The sequence below is a fragment of the Opisthocomus hoazin genome, chromosome 12, assembly GCF_030867145.1.
Source record: "Opisthocomus hoazin isolate bOpiHoa1 chromosome 12, bOpiHoa1.hap1, whole genome shotgun sequence".
Lineage (NCBI taxonomy): Eukaryota > Metazoa > Chordata > Aves > Opisthocomiformes > Opisthocomidae > Opisthocomus > Opisthocomus hoazin.
Window position 1 is genome coordinate 18,521,774 of NC_134425.1, and position 20,090 is coordinate 18,541,863.

The 20,090-nt window shown below is 41.0% G+C and overlaps 1 protein-coding gene across 6 annotated transcripts in view; it reads right to left on the reverse strand.

Moving 5' to 3' along the window:
* Positions 1–314: 314 nt before the first annotated feature.
* The window catches only part of FTO (FTO alpha-ketoglutarate dependent dioxygenase), a 251,628-nt gene continuing 231,852 nt past the window's right edge, over positions 315–20,090 (reverse strand). For 5 of the 6 annotated variants that reach the window (XM_075433831.1, XM_075433825.1, XM_075433827.1 and 2 more), the window contains one exon: positions 315–551. In XM_075433831.1, coding sequence (XP_075289946.1) covers positions 401–551 — 151 coding nt within the window. In that variant the 3' untranslated portion in view covers positions 315–400. The remainder of the gene's footprint in view (positions 552–20,090) is intronic. The other variant, XR_012765343.1, reaches the window with a different exon arrangement.

The following is a 20,090-nucleotide window of genomic DNA, read 5'->3' on the forward strand; positions in this document are numbered from 1 at the left end:
TTCTGCTTTGACACAGGTGTGAGCTATGTGTTGTGTTGCTCAAACCTGTCAAGCCAGAGGCAGGTCTACACACTCACGGAAGCTGAAATTAAGACATCAAGGGAACTCTTGGAAACACGGATATCCAGGGGCTGTAGAGTTCATGGTAATTCAAGTGAGAACTGAGGCTGGTGGTGCTGGACTTCAGGTCTTAAAAACCACCGGTTTCTGTAGATTTGGGGCCTGCTCTTTTTTGTTATGAGACAGTAACTAAGGTACTGTGTGACGACCAGTAAAATCTGCATTGACACACAAAATAACACATGATCAAGGAATCACAAAGCTGAAAAGATTTATTTTAAATGAAAAGGCTTCTCTCCAAATGATGCTCATCAACAGTTCTAGGCTGGAAGGTCACCTTTTACTTTATCCACTGAACAAGATTTTGTAGATTAGCAATTACTTCTTCAAGATCATATGGCAGAGGCATATTACATTCGTCATCTGTCCAGAAGGGATAGCATTCTGGTTTCTGGTCTTCTGGCAAGCTCTCTGCCACTGCTGACTGGCATCTGAAAAGAAAAGTAAGCAGACGAACTACTTAAGTAAAACTGTATCAAGAAACTGAATACTCAGCAAGGACACATTTGTGCATTAATTTAAAGAGAAAGATGATAATAAAAAAGAAATACCACATCTTCTGACCAAATGGATTGTTCATTTACAGTGAAGTTGATTTCTGCTGTAGGCTTCGTATTTTCTATAGGGATTTCTCAAAAAGCCAATCACAGAGAAAACTCAGTTAGTGTACCTTCATATGGTGAATTATTTTTTCATTATCTCTGCTGTTATTTAAAGTATGTGGTTAAACCATTATCAGATTTGAATGTTTGCCGGTTTCCAATGTATTACTAGATTATTGAGAAAGATTAAACTGAATTTACTGCATTAAGGTCAGGGGGGATAGATTAAACAACATTAAAGAAGGCGGACTAGCTTTGTAGATTCTGGAGATTTACAAGTGTTTCAACCTGCTTAGCTCTGAAAAAGGTAATATAAAAAGAGAAAATTGTATAAAGATAAATGAAAATGGAGGTTAATAACAACTTCCAATGATGAATAGGTGGGCAAAACTTCAATAAAATTAAATTAAGAGGTTAGTGTATGTTAGTCTCCAGAGAAAGTGTTTAAATTACAGTGTTTTTATTAAATGGATTATTCATCAATACTAGTGAAGTCTAATTATAATATTCAACTGAACTGCAGCCTGCAGAGGAAAGTTTTATAAGTGGCAACCATCACATCTCTTCAGATTTGGCTTTAATACACCACACTGCATCAAAAAAATCGTCACAGTTCCAAGCAGGATTTCTCCCCCTCTCTTTTCCCCTCACCTCAAGCAATTTGCATGTTGCTGATTAATTAATGTTTGCAACAGGACAAGACAAAGAAAAATGCTACGCATTGCTATAATTTTGGTATACACTGCAGGTCCACATAGTTGTTCAAAGTCATAAAAAGCGAATTGTAGAAATACACTTATGTCCTGTAAGACATTTTTTATAACTCATGTTCTATAAAGCACATAATTGTAACAATTCTAAAGTTGTTTTAAACATATATGTGTCTTTCACCTCTGTAAAATGAACTCTAAAAATACTGAGACATGTAACTAACTCCCTTGTCTACACCGTCGCCTTCTGGAAGAGACTGTTTCCAAATGAAAGATGTCTTCTTCTCTTGGGAATTATTAATGGCAGTGTAATCCCCATGAGAAAACATACTTCAGCTTTACACCCATGTTGGTGTGTGGTTAATTGCTGCACCAGCATCCTGGGCACTCAATCCATTGTACATTACACTACAAGGACAGTATTAACACATAACATTCCAATATATCTTCAGCTCTCCACATCAGCCCCTGATAATAGCATCTGTTAACATGCACTAAGTACTATTATGTAGCACATCACTTCATAAATAATAAGATTAGCCGACCTCAGGGCCCTGGGAAGAGTAATGTGTTTAAATGTTCTCATTATTTATTTAAAACAAGAATTAAAGGAACAGAAGCTACTTGTGACAATCCTCTTAGCATAAATATTAAACTGTTTGCATTGATAAGCTGCACTGTACAGAATAACAGAGGATTTGTTTTGCTGGCTGCTTTATAATAGTTGTTAGAGCAAATGCAGTTTAGTGTACGAGCTCTGAGAGGTACTTAACTGATTGTGCCATCATGTTCTGAAGACATTTTCCAAATTATATAAAAGAACAGGAGAAAATTAATATGCAGTGGAAGCTGAAACTAATTACAGCATAACTCTATAAGGCTTTTAAAATCTTGCTTTATTTTCAGTCTTGGCACAAAATAATACGCTGAATTTGCTGGCTAGTGTAAGATATTCCAGTTTAAGCATTTCAATCTAAAAGTGGCTAAATTAACCGTGTAGAGATTATTGCAGATGACAAATCAAGAAGCTCAACTGGTAAATACTGCAGGCATATTATCTGGTCTGCAAAACTCAGCTCACAATAATAAACATCCTCTCTCTCACACATCTGCTATTAACAACAGAATTTTCACTGAGAGGAAAAACATACCAACTTTTTGCTTCTTCTCCATTGCAGGGTCCTTTTTTTCACCTTTAAGGTCTCTTTTTTCCCCTCGCTCTCTCGCACCAACTGACTGACCAGCTTTTCCCTCACGTTGGGGTTTGGGCATTGGCATCACTGTAAATGTGTCAGCAGTCACAGTGATGCTGTGACTGAACAGCCCATGAGCAACTATTCTCGTTGCTCCTTTCCCTGCTCTATTTTTCTTACCAGGAGAGCTTTCTCTGAAAGGTCACCCCACAACCAAGCATGCACCTGAACGTCCAGGCAGTCACGCACTGGGAAGCTTTAGCCATCAGGGGTTAGGGAGATGGAAGCATGTCAGGCCCTCGGTCTTCCCGTGCAAGTCTGATGACAGAAACGCACCAGTATGTTGCAAAAGTATAAAAAGGGGAAAAGCAGCTCCTTAATATTCCAAGTTCTGCAATCCCATAGCTCCTTTGTATTTCTGTCCAGGATTTCTGTTGCTTTGCTTTGTATCCCTAACAAGAACAGCTCTGAACACTACATTTTCACATTTTGTGAGTCACCCATTTCGACCAACATGACAATCCCTGTGCCAGATCCACCGACATCAAAGTCAACTCAAGCTGCTCATGTTTAAAGACCCAGGGCTGGGTTGCAAGCAGTCACCACTGCACCTGGCAGCTCATTAAGCAATCCACCTGAGTGGCATCCACAAGCTTGAATGCAGCCACCCAAATACGTACTTTCTTACTCGGAGTTAGCGTGCAAGAACAGCCCTTTACAGATGAGTATATTACTATTGATTTTAATAAATATCTGTGGGAGGAAATATTCCTACAATAGTCTTGAATTTGTAGCAGAGTAACAGACTTGAAGATCCTGCAAGAGGGCAACAACATTTTTAACTGAAGCAGAACACAGGCACGTAAATAACTGCACAGAATTATTTCGGATTCCTTTGTATCTCAGTAAAGACAGCAGCTAACATCAGTTAGCAATGATAATTCAGAATAAACAGAAATTCCCTTCTCCCAGATACAAAAGAATTTATGAGGCTCAGTGTGGGAAACATTGCAAACATCGAAGTACGGTGGTAATGGAAAAGTCCCACGATTTATAATATAAAGTTAATTAAAATATTAGATATCAATTAAAAACTGTTACTTGAGTTATTGAACTCAAATCTCCAAAAGAGAGTAGATCTAATCTGTGTACATTGTGTGTACAAAATGTGGTAAGAGTGGAAATAACACATGCTCTGAGACACAGAACAGACACCAAATCAAGAGGCATCTTTCATACCTTAACTGCAGCAGGACAGAAAAACTGCCATGACACATTTCAGAGCAATCTAGCTCCAACACCTTGACAATACACGTTCACCAACGTATTAAAGAAAGGATGATTTGTCTCCAGATGGACAGAATGCACAAAACTCCATGGTCCCTACCTTCTTGCTAAAACAATCAAGACAGTGTCAATTAAAAAAGCCCATTTTTATGGAACAATTAGCTACTGTTGTGGGGCACCTTCTCACTACCTCTCCCCTGTAAACATCACAGATTTTTGCCCCCCTTTTTGTCCTTTTTTGCCAAATGGGCTTTGCTCTGTAATATTTACCAATAGCTGAATATTAAGGTGAGCTCCACAAGGTCGTGACAAAACATCTGCATAACCATACGGCTGGTTGTACGACGACATACAACCCTCTGCCTTGTAAGGTGGCTGATTTCACCACGGGCAGGTGTACACTCACTGAGACAGGCAGTGACCTGGTTCTGGTCCCCTGGGCTGTGCCGACGTTTTGACGATCAGGGTGTCAGCTACATTAGAGGACACTGATCATGATGCTAAAATTAACCAAGCTAGCTAAAGTGTGTGTTAATTATGAGTATGCAAGCAGTCAATAAAAGGTTAATGCAACAGTCAAAGGATAAATTTATTTCAGTATTGCATCACTCTACTGACTAAATGACTAACATTATGCTTTGTTTTTAATCGATATGTTTTACAGTAATGCGTGAGCCATTGATTTGAAAAACAGTTGTCTTTCTAACAGTTAAGTTTTGCAACTATTAAGTATCAAGTATCAATATACTTCAAGCACTCTTTTTTTCAGAGTAGACACTTTTTTGTTCTGTTGTCAGGAGCAGGAATGCATATAAGCAAGGAGGCAGCCTGGGGTTCTGCTGACGAATGCGATTAATGCAAATAAGAATTATTACCTAGGAACCTAAATAAGGTACTGTGAATTAGGGTCCTTGGGTTCTATTGCACTGTTTGTCTACTCCACAGCAGTGCAGTCACATCAGATCAATAGGGGTCAATTGGTGGCTCAGACTGCACAGGCGTGTAAAAAGTGAAGAGATTGTATGAATAGTCCAGTTTCCGAGACGGTACAAATCTCACTGCCTGCGCCTGGCAGTTCAAAGACCAAGGGAGATCACGTGGAACTTCATCAGGTAAGTCCAGGAACGTGGGTCTGGCTGTCTTCCCCATGTACTGATATGGTCAGAAAGGGAGGATGGCATATTTGCTCTGCATGTACAAAAGTGCACACTCGCCTTTCAGCATTCCTGAAATTAGTATGTTTTATACACTATTAGTATGTTTTATACACTATTCCCTCCCTCCACTCATGCTGCAATGAAGGTGTTACCGAGCCGTTATTCAGAACTTCAGAGTATCTTTTAAACGAATGGCCCAGGTAAAAACAGGCCTTGGCTCACCCCACAAATGCATTCATAAATCCCATACTGACACTGGTTAACATGATCCAACGCTGCTAACATGGATGCTGTTCTGAGCATGCATAATAGCTTCGTTAGACAGCATCTTCCATTCTTAAGATTCACAATGACTTTGCCAACTTGGGTCTGATCGAACGTGGCTTATCATTGCTCCAACACAGAGCCCTGCTGCGTAAACAAAATCGTAACAGTACAAACACCTGGGACACAGAGTTTTGCTTGCAGGTTTGGGTTTTTTCATCCTCATCCTTCAAACCTTTCCTCTGCCTGAAAATTGTTATGCAAACTATGTGTAGTTACTCTAATCTCAGTGTTAGGATTATCCCATGTCATTTTAAGCTCACATTCTTAGTTGCCAGAGCACATACAAGAGAACACGGTGAGTTCTCAGCTATCTGAATAGTTATGCAAAGCACAGAGAAAATACGAGACTACATACATGAGAACCATTACTGAAATAAGTTAACCACGATTTTCCTGTTTTCTAGGTAGCATATCTGATTGACAGGTATGACAAATTTACTTCTGCCACATCACAATTAAAACCTGATTCCACTTCAAAGTTAAAACTTCCACGAATTTCAACAAGGCCAAGATTTCAAACCAAATGCTTTTCCAGAAACCATTCACGATAGACATCAGCTAGTTTGCATAATAATAAAAAACACCCAAGAGAGACTACGGAAGGAAGGAATGAAATAGGCTGAATATAGTTTCGCAAGGTGAAATTTAGCAAGGGATACTAAATTTAAACTTATTATCCATTTACAATGGTGGTTAAATATTGGCATTGTAAGTCAGCTAATACAACGTAGAGTATCAAGATGTGATGTTCTGTAACTTCAAAGTTGCCACAGAAAGAAAAAATATCTGTTTTATCAAACTGAATTGCTCAGTAAAGCACAGAAAAACTCTAAAGTAAAAACTCATATTGATGCTGTAAATACACATAAATATCCACCTTTGGACATGGACAGGATATTGAGATAAAGACCCTAAAAAAGATTGAAAAAGTCACCCCTGTTATTTGATCAACTGAACTCCCATTTAGCTTCATGAAAAATTAAAAGTGGAAGGGATCAATGTAATTCATGATAAAATGGAATGGGGGTGAGAAATCTGCAAAGCAGCAGCTTTCCAGTTGGGTGCCCACTCCAGCATTAGTAATTTCAGAAACAACAATATGCCTAATTTTAAGTTTTATTCTACTCCAGGCACCTGTTTGGTCACAGTAGCTGGTAACAAGTGAAAATTTCCAACCACTGATTGAAGTTTAAGGCCATCAAGTAGACTGCTAAGAACATACCAGTGGTGATGAATGGAACATTGTGCCAGCTGACCAGTTCGGAGCTGCTGACCTCCGACAGCACTGAAGCCTGCACTGCTCCTACCTGACCGCATGGAACAGCTAGGGATCGAATGGCCAGGGGGATTATATATGTCCTATCTGAGGCAACCCCACTAGAGCTTCAGCGTACCCAGAGTTGAATTCCAGAGCTTGGCACAAAGTGGAGGACAACTCTAGAAAACAGAAGGTGCACGGCTTCACAGAAGTATAAGGTAGCTTTCCCTGCCGCTTGGGAGAACGGACACATTGTTCTCAACCAACAATGAAAACAAACACAGCTGAAGAAACGGCAGCTCTTCCAGTGGGAGCAAAATGTGCAATAACCATGATGTCTCTGGTGCCCTCATCCTGGGCGGACAGAGCTCCAGCCTTGGTCAGCTATATCAGAGGGAAACCACTCCTGTGCTCTCCTGGAAGTCCCTCTTCTGGACACCTACTCCAAGACATGAGATTTTCACAGGGAGCTGAAGCTTGACTTGTCTACAGTTAAAAAATGTTGAAATCTTGGTTTCTGGTTTGGCTTATTTTAGGGGAAATAACATATACAAAATCAGTATTTCAGCTGGAATGTCACCAAAATTGAACAGTGTTTGGAAAATGGGGGTGAGTTTATGCCCCATCACGACAGGGTTAGGGTGGAATGTTTTCTGATTTCTCTGGTTTAACTCTGTAAATCATAATCAAGCCAATAATTTACAAATCCTTCACTTGGTATTATGATTACTTTTAATAATTTGTATCCTAAAAACTATTTACTGTAAAAACAAAGGATAGAGAAAATATAAATATATTGAAATATAATAATATGAATATATTTTCTTCATATGGCTGTAAATGCTTTGTCTTTATCACCAACTAAATTCTATTTTTTCATGCCAAAACTGGAATTTTGAAAGTTATTGAGCTCAGTTTAAACCTTAAACTAAAGATTTTCTTAGCTTTTAAAATTAACCAATCAGAAAATTGTCAGACTTGGCACAGAGTATTTTTTCAATTGTTCCATGCTTGCCCCTACTGTGACTCTGCACAACTAAACCTTCCCATGTTTACTTTCTCTTTTAAGAACAAAACAAATTACACCCATATTTGACTTTGCAAACTAGATTTCAGAAGTACTGGTCCCAAGCAGGCAGTGAAATGAAGTGGCCAGATGGAAAGAGAGCAGTGCTTCGTTCTTTTGAACATCGAATCCCCCGTGTATTCCCGAGGAGTCTGTCCCATTTACATTAAGTCACTGCTGATATTCCTTCATGTGCTGTAAACAGAGTAGGCAATGGCTGAGACCAGGACTGCATTTACAGAAGGGACAAAATGAGCTTGTTTCCAGATAAGAAACTTGAATAGAGAATGCCAGACTTAGGAAGCGATGGAGGCAATACCCGTTAAATTTTAATCCAAGAAAAAGCACATATCAGCTGCACAAATATGCAAGGAGAAATACATCTGACTGCATGTTAGAAGATCTTTCCTGTCTGCTTCTTTCAAAAGTTGCTAATGGCTTGTGTCACTGATGCATGTGGACCTTACTACAGAACCAAAGTTCATGGTCACTGACCCAAGAGCCTTATGCCTCCAGTCAGCCATTCCATTGGAAATGAGGACGCTGCTAAAACATCCTGAGGCATCACTGGTGACATAGCAGGATAGCCTGAAAACAGCCAGTATAATCCTTGTGTGTACTTCTACAAAGTGAATCTATAGCAGAATCCATCTTTTAACACTGGCCTGCAGAGTGCGTTTTGCTGTTCCAAGGAGAGCGAGGAGAGAGATCAATGAACCTGACACTAGTGAGGTTTAAGCGACAGCTGCATGAACTTCAAAAAGCCAGAGGTTCCATTATTACTGCAATTGTAAATCAGGTAAATATGAGAAAAACTTTAATTGTTAAGACCTTCCAAATGTTGAAATAACATCAATCAAAGCACTGGTGGAGTCCGACTGCAACGAGTTTTCAAGTCGTGCACCGATGTGCTTCACATGTGTTTACACAAATACACGAAAAACTCACAAAACTATTTTTAAGAATGTTTGCCTTAACTGTACAGAAATTATTAAATTTTCAATATTTTTTCAGCTACAGCGTTAATTAAAATCTGTAAAAATATATTTCAGTCTTTTTAAACTAGTTAGCTGACAAACTATGGGAAAGGGTAAAGGTTTGCTGCACAATATCTTCAGCTACAGAGTGGGGACTGTAAAACAAAGCCCCAAAAGCTCCGAAACATTCCAGATCTGGGTGGAAAGAATGGAAGAAAAGAGAACGCAAGCAGCTCCTTCCTCTAATATATTCCTCTCTGCTGTGGGTGAATTAATAAACAGAAATCTACCCAAAAGATGAGATTATCAATGACTGTCCTCACAACGTCCACCAATTCCACCCCACCAAAGGGGAACTCCTAGTAGATGGCACTGCAGCAACTGTAAAGCCACTGAGAAGAGTGCTGGCATCGGATGCGTGATGGAAACTTGACTTCCCCAGACTGAGCCTTTCCTCTCCTATGTGGCCTCCGTCCAACTGACCTAGAAGTTGTCCATGAGACAATCGGTGAGCCTCATATTCTCACAAGAGAATGGCCCTGTGGGCCAGCCAACATTTCATGTCTGTTTGATTTTTTAATTAAGAAACATCACTACTCTCTATAAAATGTAGGGGGTAGGGAAATCCCCCAGAGAAACACTGAATAAATAACGCAGCCTTTGCTGAAAGATTAAGTTTAATCCAATTTAACCTCTTGGTCTACAAATTGTTCCCTTTCAATGCTGTTTCTCAGGTGCTTTTGTTTCCTGTTTTTAGAGTACTATGTATACAAATAATGTATCCTGACTGCATGAGAAGCACGTTTATTCATATTTATATACACACCCCTTCATAGCAATACTCGCAAAAAATCCCATCAGTCCAAAAGAAAGAGCATTTAGGAGGAAATTTTCAGCACCACAGACATGGATTTAGTTATCTGCTTTTCATGATCAGCAACGGGCTGTGAGTTATTCCCACTGTGCTGAGAATATTCGGCTCTGACTTCAAACAATGTAGAAATCTATCAACCTCAATATAATTTATATTCTCTCAAACGGAACCTAAAATGCTCTAAGCCTTTGCTGAAGCATCTGATGTTCCAGTCCCCTCTGTTACACTGTGTGATAGGCTGTTTTATTTCACTTGCGATCCTTGCTTTCATATGATTTTTTCAGACAAAGAAACAAAATGTCTGCTATATGCTGAGTATAAACACAGCTGACTTGTTTTCCCCAAAGTATTGATTTTATGCACTTTTAAAATAACTATTTTCATTCTGTTTGCATAATCAGCTGGGGCATTGTTCCTCTACATTTGCAGAAACACAGATGGAATTGCTGATTTGGAGTCTTTGGAGAGATTTTACAGTATTCTCCAGAATCTAAGCTTCTATTAAAATAAGGTTTCAAGTACTTCTGGTTGTGAAGATAGCCTGGACAATGTAAATTGATGCATGGTTATCTTGTTGAGTCCACAACCAGACAGACAGACGCAATAACACCAAGGGAGCTGTGAACTTCCCCCACTTCTTTTATTGGGTGTTTACTTGGGGCCAGATGCTCCCCTCTGTTGTGCAGAATGGCGTTAAATGACTGAGAAAAAGAGGAAAAGGAAATGGAAATAAAAACCAACAGAGAGGAGAAAAGGAAATCTCCACAGCCCGCTTCCCAGGGGGCTGCAGCTGCCCTCCCTCGCCAGTATTAGACTGCTGGAAGATCTGGGGCTGAGCCATGCATACGGCACATTTTTCGAAGGACACTGTATTTTCCAAAAAAATGTCACCTGAAGAGTTAATGATGCTTCCAGCACCATATACTGTTCCACTTTATCTTTTCTAGTCCCTTTATGTGGATGTCATATAACCAAGGAAAAATGTATACCTAGGGTGGTTTTAGATGCCACTGCAGGAGTCTGGCCCTTCCATTTAATGCCCCCTCATTTACAGCAAGCAATCCCATTTTCCAAAGAACTTCGGGGTTTGCAGGTTTCACCCTTCTGCAACCAAGCTACAACACTTTCCTTGTTGAGTGTGCATTTTCACGTTAATAAAAATCAACTGCTGTATGACCAGTCCCTTTTTGCTATATGTGAAAAGTAAAATCAAAAGGAACATGACTGAATGCAAGTAACAGCAAACGTACTACCTGATCCTTCAATCAGGCTGGACAGAAACGGGCTGCATCTCTTCAGCATCGAAGCCACGTAACCCTTCCAGCCCAAGGTGCTTCCTGTGTCACCCCTGCAAGCCGCTGATACGACCCGTCCTCAAGACCCCACAGCTTCCACCAGGACCAAGGCAAGGGTGCCACAGAAGGGGCACTGCCTGGGAGCAGAACTGAACCACAGACCTTGTATATTTGTAGTAACTACTGTGCAAGAAGGACTCTGCACACGATTTTACATGGAACAGTTCTTTGTTGATCTAAGTTTACCAGGGGAAGGGACACCGAAGGGAGATCCTGCCCCAGGAACCATGCTGTCTAGTTGCTCTCAGGCTCTAACTAACCCGCAGCTCTCGCTAGCTGTGGTCAATTTTAGTGAATTTGCCTGTTTCGTTAGCCAAAAGGGAACGATCGTAGACTGACAGCAAGCATCATACAGGAAAGCCAAACAACCACAAGACTAACTCTCGATTTGCAGAGTGAAATTAAGATCTTGCTTATCACTACAACTTGTGATATAATTACATACGCGTACATATATACATCTCTCTCTATTTGCATCGACACCTATATACTCACACACATATATAAGAGCAGCTTACACTGCATTTTCTACCAAGAGATACGGCCTTAAACTCCTCTGTGGCTTAGGGAACAACAACAACAACAAAAGGTTTATTGTGCTGCAGAACTACATTGTCTTCCTTGTGTTGTGCACCTCGGCTGTAGCCTGAAACCAGAATGTTTATAACATATATTGGAACTAATACTATAAGAGCAATGCAATCCTATGGACTAAAACACAGTTTCCTTTAGGTCAACCTGAGGCCAGAGAGAAGCAGGAGGGAACAAATAGTAGGGAAATGAGAAAACAGACACAAGAAAGGCAGAGAGACTCAAAAAGAGGAAAAAAGTTCAGGAATAAAGAAAGAAAGCCCCATGTAACTAATCACACCTTAATCACTGCAGGATTTCTCCATGGCTGCTGCTTTATTCAGTGACATTTTATGGATAGATCACTATAAAAATGTATCCCCCTCAAAATTCCAGTGCTGGCAGAGAAATAGACTTGATGTCCCAGGAAATGCTACAGCACGTCCAGGCAAAAATAAAAATCATATGGCAACAACATGCTGTTTCTTTGCTTCTGTAAGTGGAGTAAATCTTTCTGATTACCAAACAAGACCTCAGAATTTTTCTATGTACCCTTTGCATTTCACATAACTGAAAACATTATATAAAGATGTTAAATATTCTCTCTACTTTAGCTCGTAAATAATTACCATCGCCCAAATACAACGCAAATAAATGCCTTTCTTTACTTGTTCTCAGCTGCATTAAGGGAAGAATTTCTGTGTGAAAGTTCAGCATCGCTATACCTCAAAATTTTGAAATTAATGAAATTCTGCAATATTTCTAATGCCAACTAAAATTCCAGTATAGATTGAATAATTTAAATTTATTAGACAGGAATATGCTTTCCTTTATGAAATATGATTGCATTCAACCAATTAAAACATACAAACTACATGCATCTGATCCTGCCCTACTTTCATAGACATTCTTTCCATGAGTGCTTAAAAAAGCGCAAGATCCCGATCTCTAACATTCCATCAGTGGAGCTGAATTCTCTCAGCACCACGAAGACTGACTCACTCAAGTGAGTACCAAAATGCTACTTGTGGGTAAAACCAAAAACGTCTATTGCAAACAATGCATACAGCTCTTCATATTATTTTCCGTGGTGTAAAGAATCTTTCTGACTGGAATATCAATGACTTCAAACCACAGAGTAAGACTTTAGACCTTTCGGTGGTGCCAATGCACTTGTTTTATATGCTATGATGTATAGTACTGGCTTTGAGCTATCTCTCACTACTATTGCTTTTGATGCTTTGTTCTCTTTTTACTTTAGGATGGAAAATAACAAATAATGCTGAGTTTTCTTCTTACTCTTGAATTCTTCTGATGTCTGTCTTCAGAACTCTTCTAACATCCAATTTATGTCATTCTTTTTCCTTTTTACGCTGTGAATTTGAAACGAAAGAAGGTAACATAATGTCATAAGATCTACGGACGATTGCAAGGGCCTTCAGAGTAAACTTCAGAGTTATTCGTAAAACTATCTTGCCTGAATAGCAACTGAAAAATTGCTTTTCAGTAGATAATGCAACTACGCTTGAAATTCTTCTTGGATGAAGTTATTGCCATAGGGAACACTATAATGATAATAAAGTACATGGCGCCAATGCCTTGCGAGCAGTTCACAGAGGTTATTTTGTTAGTATTTGCAAAGCACAATTCAAATTCATTCAAACATTTATGTACTTTCACTTGACTTTTTCTTTATTGTAAAATGGCTACAAAACCTGAAGTTTGTTAATGAGAGAAGCCGACATCTGCTGTGCTGATTGATCTGCAATGCTACTCTCACGTTATTCTGTCATATAATTCCTCTTAGAACCTCACATCACAATTCCAAAGACTTCTTACATCAGTGAATTAAGGACCCGATTCAATCTTCTATCAGGACTGAGCAAAATGCATAGTCACATATTGAAATCTCATTTAGCTCAGTGGAACTTTCGAATGTATTTCAAGTTCAGCACAAGCTTAAAAGCTTCAGCACATGGGGTCCCTCGAGATCATCTCTACATCACTGCTCAATGCACAGCCGTATACACATACACGAATAACTGCAACTCTTCTTAGGAACTGGAGGCCATCCTACCCCAACCCTAGTCCCTGTTGTCACATTTAGTCTCCAGTCCCTGTACTGCACTGACCTGTTCTCTCTAATGCATTATGCAACAGGCAGGAACCTCCTGCCAGTTATCTGAAGTGATGCAGGACTACGGTAACGCACCAGCAGTGCTTTTCAGGGATTTCTGCCAAGTAACCTACATAATAGCCACGCTGCCAGGTTCAAATTCTGTGGATAACGGTGTAATTTTTTGAGCCTGAGGAAACAGAAATTTTCTCTTGCTGGGTGCCATAAGCTGTCCATCCCTCCGTACCTTCTGCAGATTCACAGGAAATCAAGATACGCATAATGAAAAGTATCCATTTCATTACTCTCGCAAGAGACCGGCTGTTTTGTCTTCCTTCGTTCTGTGGCTGCTAAAGATCAGTTATTCAAACTTTATGAAAAGTGGATGATCTTGGCCTTCCCTATGTTTTATTTCATCTACGAATGTTGTGTTTCAGACTCCATTTTTCCTAGTTTATTGCTTGCCAGCTGAGCTACGTTCGTCATTCCTTTCAATGAACTGTTGATGAAATCTTTTCTCTTCCTGTGTTACAGGAAACACTAACTCCCTGAGCATGCAACAGACCTAATATCCCTCCTACTTAGTTTGCTTTTTCAAATAATACTGTGATTATATTAATCTCAAATGCAAAGTATGTGTTCATCTTTTTCTTTGCTGAAATGCTATTACTCCAACCTGTCTTAATGCCAAGGAACCAATGTGAAATTTAACGGATTTGGCAAAAGTGACATAATCCTCCTCTTTTTGGTGCAAACAGGGGGTGTCCTTACTTCTTTTTCCCTCTCTTAAGTACTCCTGAGGAGTTATTAATTTGTTGTTCGTATTTCTCAGCTATGTGCAGTTCTACAGGGAAATTTCACACGCTCTCCTGTTCATTGAACTGCCAGTAAGAACATCTAGGGAACTTCATGACATTCCTCAGCAAGGTGAAAAGCCCGTTTTCTTAGACCTTCTCCTTCAGAGCTTGTCCTTTCCACTTTCACTTTAGCTTTTCTAGCATTTTGCCACTATCAAGCACGCAGAACACTGTTGCTTTCTTTTCAGTTTCCCTTGGAAACATCTCAACACAACCCATTCACACACAGCCTGCCCAAACAGTGACAGGCCCACGTTAGCTACTTTCTGTTAGCAGATACCACTCTGATCTCCCTTTTCCAAGCCTTAATGACTTTACCAGGCTCAGTCTACGTCATGTCGGCTTGTGTGTCTAGCCAGAGTGAAACACTGGTGAAATCACACCACAACAGCAGGTCCATCCCAAGGCCTTGAGGACTGCTCCATTCACTTCTCTTCCCCCGCCAAGACATTAGAATACTGTTCATTTACATTTGTCTCATAATTTAAACCAGGTGCCAGTCTTACAGAGATATTTGTGACTTTTCTAATCGGAAGGTTAGAATACCTTCAAGAGAGCAACTTTGCATCATGAAAACTTTGGGGCTTAAAAAATCCTGTTTGCCAGTCTACCTTCTGTATTTTTCACTCAAAAAAAACAAAGGGTGTTATTCTCTGCATCTCTGGATTTTAATAAAAATAATCTTCTACCAATGTAAAAAACCCACTTGGTAGAACTCAGCTAGGGCTGTGCCAGAAAGCTTTCAGCAGTGTTCAGACCCATGTTTTTCTCAACCTGCTCCAGAACACAGCAAAAAAGAACAGTACCCATCTTTGCATACAGCCAGCCCTCTTCGACGTGTTAACGTCTGGCATGATACAGTGCTTTAACAGACTGAAGAGCCCTGTGGCCCAGTAATGTTGATTTGAATCCAGGAAATTATAAAGACTGTTGGAGCACTACTATCATGACAAAGGAAAGGGAGTGATGCAGGTGTCTACAGGCCCTGTAGCACATTGTTAGGCAACAGAAAAGCTGGTGCAGGATTCATTTGACAGGTAACACAAATATAGCAAGCACGCCAATCAGTATGTTTTTTCTGGAAAACAAATCTTCTTGGACAAACCCTTCAAGATGACAAGTTCAGTTACTACAAGAAACTACGGAAGAACAGTATGAGTTGACTTACACTAGCTAGTGGATGATTTTGTTTTCACAAGTAGCACTGAACATCAACAGAACATACACCACACGGAAGTAACAGCTATCAAGTAACGTAATGACAAACATCAATGGGGAATCACTACTGACTGGTGAGCCTCATAAGGGATCCCTCCAGAGACCAATATAATGGATTAGTCACATTTGCTTCAGTATTCTGAAAGCAACGGCAATGATCAGCTACTTGACAACTTTTGCAGCTAGCACAGAGACCGATATGGTTAAAAAACATGAGGACAGGACTTAGTCCTGCCACATCACTTAGTGACAAGGACCAAACGTGTTTTATAACGATATGCAACGACAGGCAGAAGGATGACGGGAAAATTGATGAGTCTGTGCTAAAAACCACTGCATCTGAAAACAATGTAGATACTATCCCAGACAACTCAAAATGACTTCGCAGTACAGTACCTAATCCTTCTGTATTTCACTAGGTAGACCAATATGAAAGTAACATGGAATAACCTTGTTCCCAGCTTTTTAGAAGTACATTAAAGAAAGCAGAGAAAAGGGACTGTGGAGCTAGGTGGAAAACACGCAATAATGATTAACTCAATTTGCTTCACTTACCAGATTTAAAACTGATAGATTGAAGGAAAATATCTTGTATGAAAGAGCCCTCTTGTCTAGCAGAGGAAGATGGAATTTGAAAAAGAACCCAGAGAAATTCAAATGTGCCTGTTTCTTACAATGAAGTCAATCACACACTGGGACAAACTATTAAAGGAACAGAATATTCTTCATTTCTGACATCTTCAAATCAAGAAAAGATTCCTGCCTAGAAACCATGCAGTTACACAGCTAACACAGGGATAAAAGGATAAAATTAAGTAACTTGTGATAGAAGTCAAAACAGCTGACACAAAAATCCTAAATACAACGATGCTCAAACTTTTACACAACTGTTCTTTAATGATCTTAGAGTAAGACTTTAAAAATCCCTTGTAATACATCTTTCTGTAAAATTATACATTCTAATTGGAATGGATACTCCAGGAGAATGACAGAAGAGAGAAGACTTCTGTTGTGAAAGTCCCAAAAGTATCAGCTTAACCTCTGAACCCAGGACCACTATGGAGAGAAAAACCCTGACGCTGGGAACAAAAACATTTCGAAGCATCTATATTCTCCATTCTCTGGCACTTGTTACAGACAGGTATAAGTCTAACTTCTTAATATACATAGGTTTAACTGAAAAGACAATTGGCCAAAAGGTATGTACACACATATATATTTAATTAATATTATAAATCATCATGCGATTTATAAAAAGCATTCAATATACAAAAAAATAATTAAACAGAATTTTTATTGCTTCATTTACTTCATTCCTCTTCAAGCACTCAGAATATACTAGGTCATACGGAATCAAAGGACATCATCTGCTTGTTCAAAAAGTCATTACGGAAGCATCAGTAGAAAGCAGCTGTATTACCAGTCACCTTTCCAGCTCTCACAAACTATTAATGGAGAAAGCCAGGCCTTTTACAGTGCATCACAGGACCAAGGTCACCTGGGAAACTGCGAGGCCTCACTGGCTACCCACGAGACCAACTTGACTAGTCCCAGTAACCTCCTGCCTTTCCAAGGGACTGATGGCAAGTCAAGTTTTTCAGCACACTGCTAACTTGCAGTTCATGCTTTTTAGATGACCAGTTACACAAACTAAAGTGTCTCAGATTCATCTGACCACTGCCTATTGGAATTACCATGAGCATTATAATTATGCTGATAATCATAAATTCTCTACATACAAAGACATTCTAAACTCAAAGCTTACATCAAGATTCATGTCTGCTCAAGAAAAGTGTAACTTTCCAAGTGACTCCTAATTGTCTTGTTCCTTTGGACTGCCATAAATCAGGTGACAGGAACATACCAGCAGGAAGTAAGTTTTCTTGGAAACACCTGTAACCACGTCAGACACTTTTAAGCACTCTCTATAGAATACAAACAGAGTAAAACCATGCTTTCACTATGTGCATGAATTATGAACTCGGTGTGTTTTCCCTGTATAGAATCCTCCATCATATTCCCACAAGAGCAAGCAGTTTGGCCTATTACAACATAACCAGCTTACTACAAAAAACAAATTACATACACAATATGAAATGTGTGAGAACCCAGTGTGGTTTCCTTCTATGTCTTTTTTATTTTTGAGTAACCAGCTACACTGGAAAGCTACAGAACTTTTCACTGCATCAACTACCGGTCATACTAAACTTCTACACTGGGGGAACCTCATAAAATGAGGTGATACCTGCATGGTTACACAAGGAGCTTCTAGCGGAGATCAGGTGGAAGACAAAGGCCCATGGAATGTGGAAAGAGGGGCAGGCCACTTGGGAAGAGTACAGGAAGGTGGTCAGAGCATGCAGGGATGCGACGAGGAAGGCTGAGGCCCACCTGGAATTGAAGCTGGCAAGGGATGTCAAAAACAACAAGAAGGGTTTCTTCAACTACATCAGCAGCAAAAGGAAGGCTAGGGACAATGTGGGGCCGCTGCTGAATGAGGCGGGTGTCCTGGTGACGGAGGATGCGGAGAAGGCAGAGCTAATGAATGCCTTCTTTGCTTCAGTCTTCAGTGCCAAGGCAGGCCCTCAGGAATCCCAGGCCCCGGAGGTAAGAGAAGCAGCCTACAGAGAGGACGACTTTCCCTTGGTCGAGGAGGACTGCGTGAGGGATCGCTTAAGTGATCTGGATGTCCACAAATCCATGGGCCCCGATGGAATGCACCCACGAGTGCTGAGGGAGCTGGCGGATGTCATTGCTGAGCCACTCTCCATCATCTTTGAGAGGTCCTGGAGGACACAAGAGGTGCCCGAGGACTGGAGAAAAGCCAGTGTCACTCCAATCTTCAAAGAGGGCAAGAAGGAGGACCCAGGGAACTACAGCCTTACCTCCATCCCAGGAAAGGTGATGGAGCAGCCTGTCCTGGAGGCCATCATCAAGCAAGTGGAGGAAAAGAAGGTTATCAGGAGTAGTCAGCATGGATTCACTAAGGGGAAATCGTGTCTGACCAATCTGATAGCTTTCTACAATGACATGACTGGCTGGGTAGATGAAGGGAGAGCCATGAATGTTGTCTACCTAGACTTCAGCAAGGCTTTCGACATGGTCTCCCATAATATTCTCCTAGGGAAGCTCAGGAAGTATGGGCTGGATGAGTGGTCGGTGAAGTGGATTGAGAACTGGCTGAATGGCAGAACTCAGAGAGTTGTCGTCAGCGGAGCTGAGTCTATTTGGAGGCCGGTAACTAGTGGTGTCCCCCAGGGGTCAGTACTGGGCCCAGTCTTGTTTAACTTCTTCATCAATGACCTGGATGAAGAGTTAGAATGTACCCTCAGCAAGTTTGCTGATGACACCAAACTGGGAGGTGTGGTAGATATACTAGAAGGCTGTGCTGCCATTCAGCGTGACCTGGACAGGCTGGAACGTTGGGCAGAGAGGAACCTGATGAAATTCAACAAAGGCAAATGCAGGGTCCTGCACCTGGGGAGGAACAACCCCATGCATCAGTACAGGCTTGGGGTGGACCTGCTGGAGAGCAGCTCTGCGGAGAGGGACCTGGGCGTCCTGGTGGACGACAGGTTAACCATGAGACAGCAGTGTGCCCTGGCTGCCAAGAAGGCCAATGGCATTCTGAGGTGCATTAGGAGGAGTGTGGCCAGCAGGTCGAGGGAGGTTCTCCTTCCCCTCTACACTGCCCTAGGGAGGCCTCAACTGGAGTACTCTGTCCAGTTCTGGGCTCCCCAGTTCAAGAAAGATGAGGAGCTACTGGAGAGAGTCCAGCGGAGGACTACGAGGATGGTGAGGGGACTGGAGCATCTCTCCTATGAAGAGAGGCTGAGCAAGCTGGGCTTGTTCAGCCTGAAGAAGAGAAGGCTGCGAGGGGATCTTAGAAATGCTTATAAATATCTGCAGGGTGGGTGTCAGGAGGATGGGGCCAAGCTCTTTTCAGTGGTGCCCAGCAACAGGACAAGGGGCAATGGGCACAAACTGAAGCACAGGAAGTTCCATCTGAACATGAGGAAGAACTTCTTCCCTCTGAGGGTGACGGAGCATTGGACCAGGCTGCCCAGGGAGGTTGTGGAGTCTCCTTCTCTGGAGATATTCAAGACCTGCCTGGACAAGATCCTGTGCAGCCTGCTGTAGGTGACCCTGCTTCGGCAGGAGGGTTGGACTGGGTGACCCACAGAGGTCCCTTCCAACCCCTACCATTCTGTGATTCTGTGATATGGAAAAGCGGGAGAAAAAATGTCTAGGTTGTAACTATTTCTTTCACACATAAATATTTGGTTTCAGATTCTCTTTATTATATCCCACCTACTGGTGAATGAACAGGACCAGGTTCTTCCTGCGTCTGCCGTAAGCCCTTTGACAGGGTATTATGTTTGTCACGAATCTAGTCCTGCGAT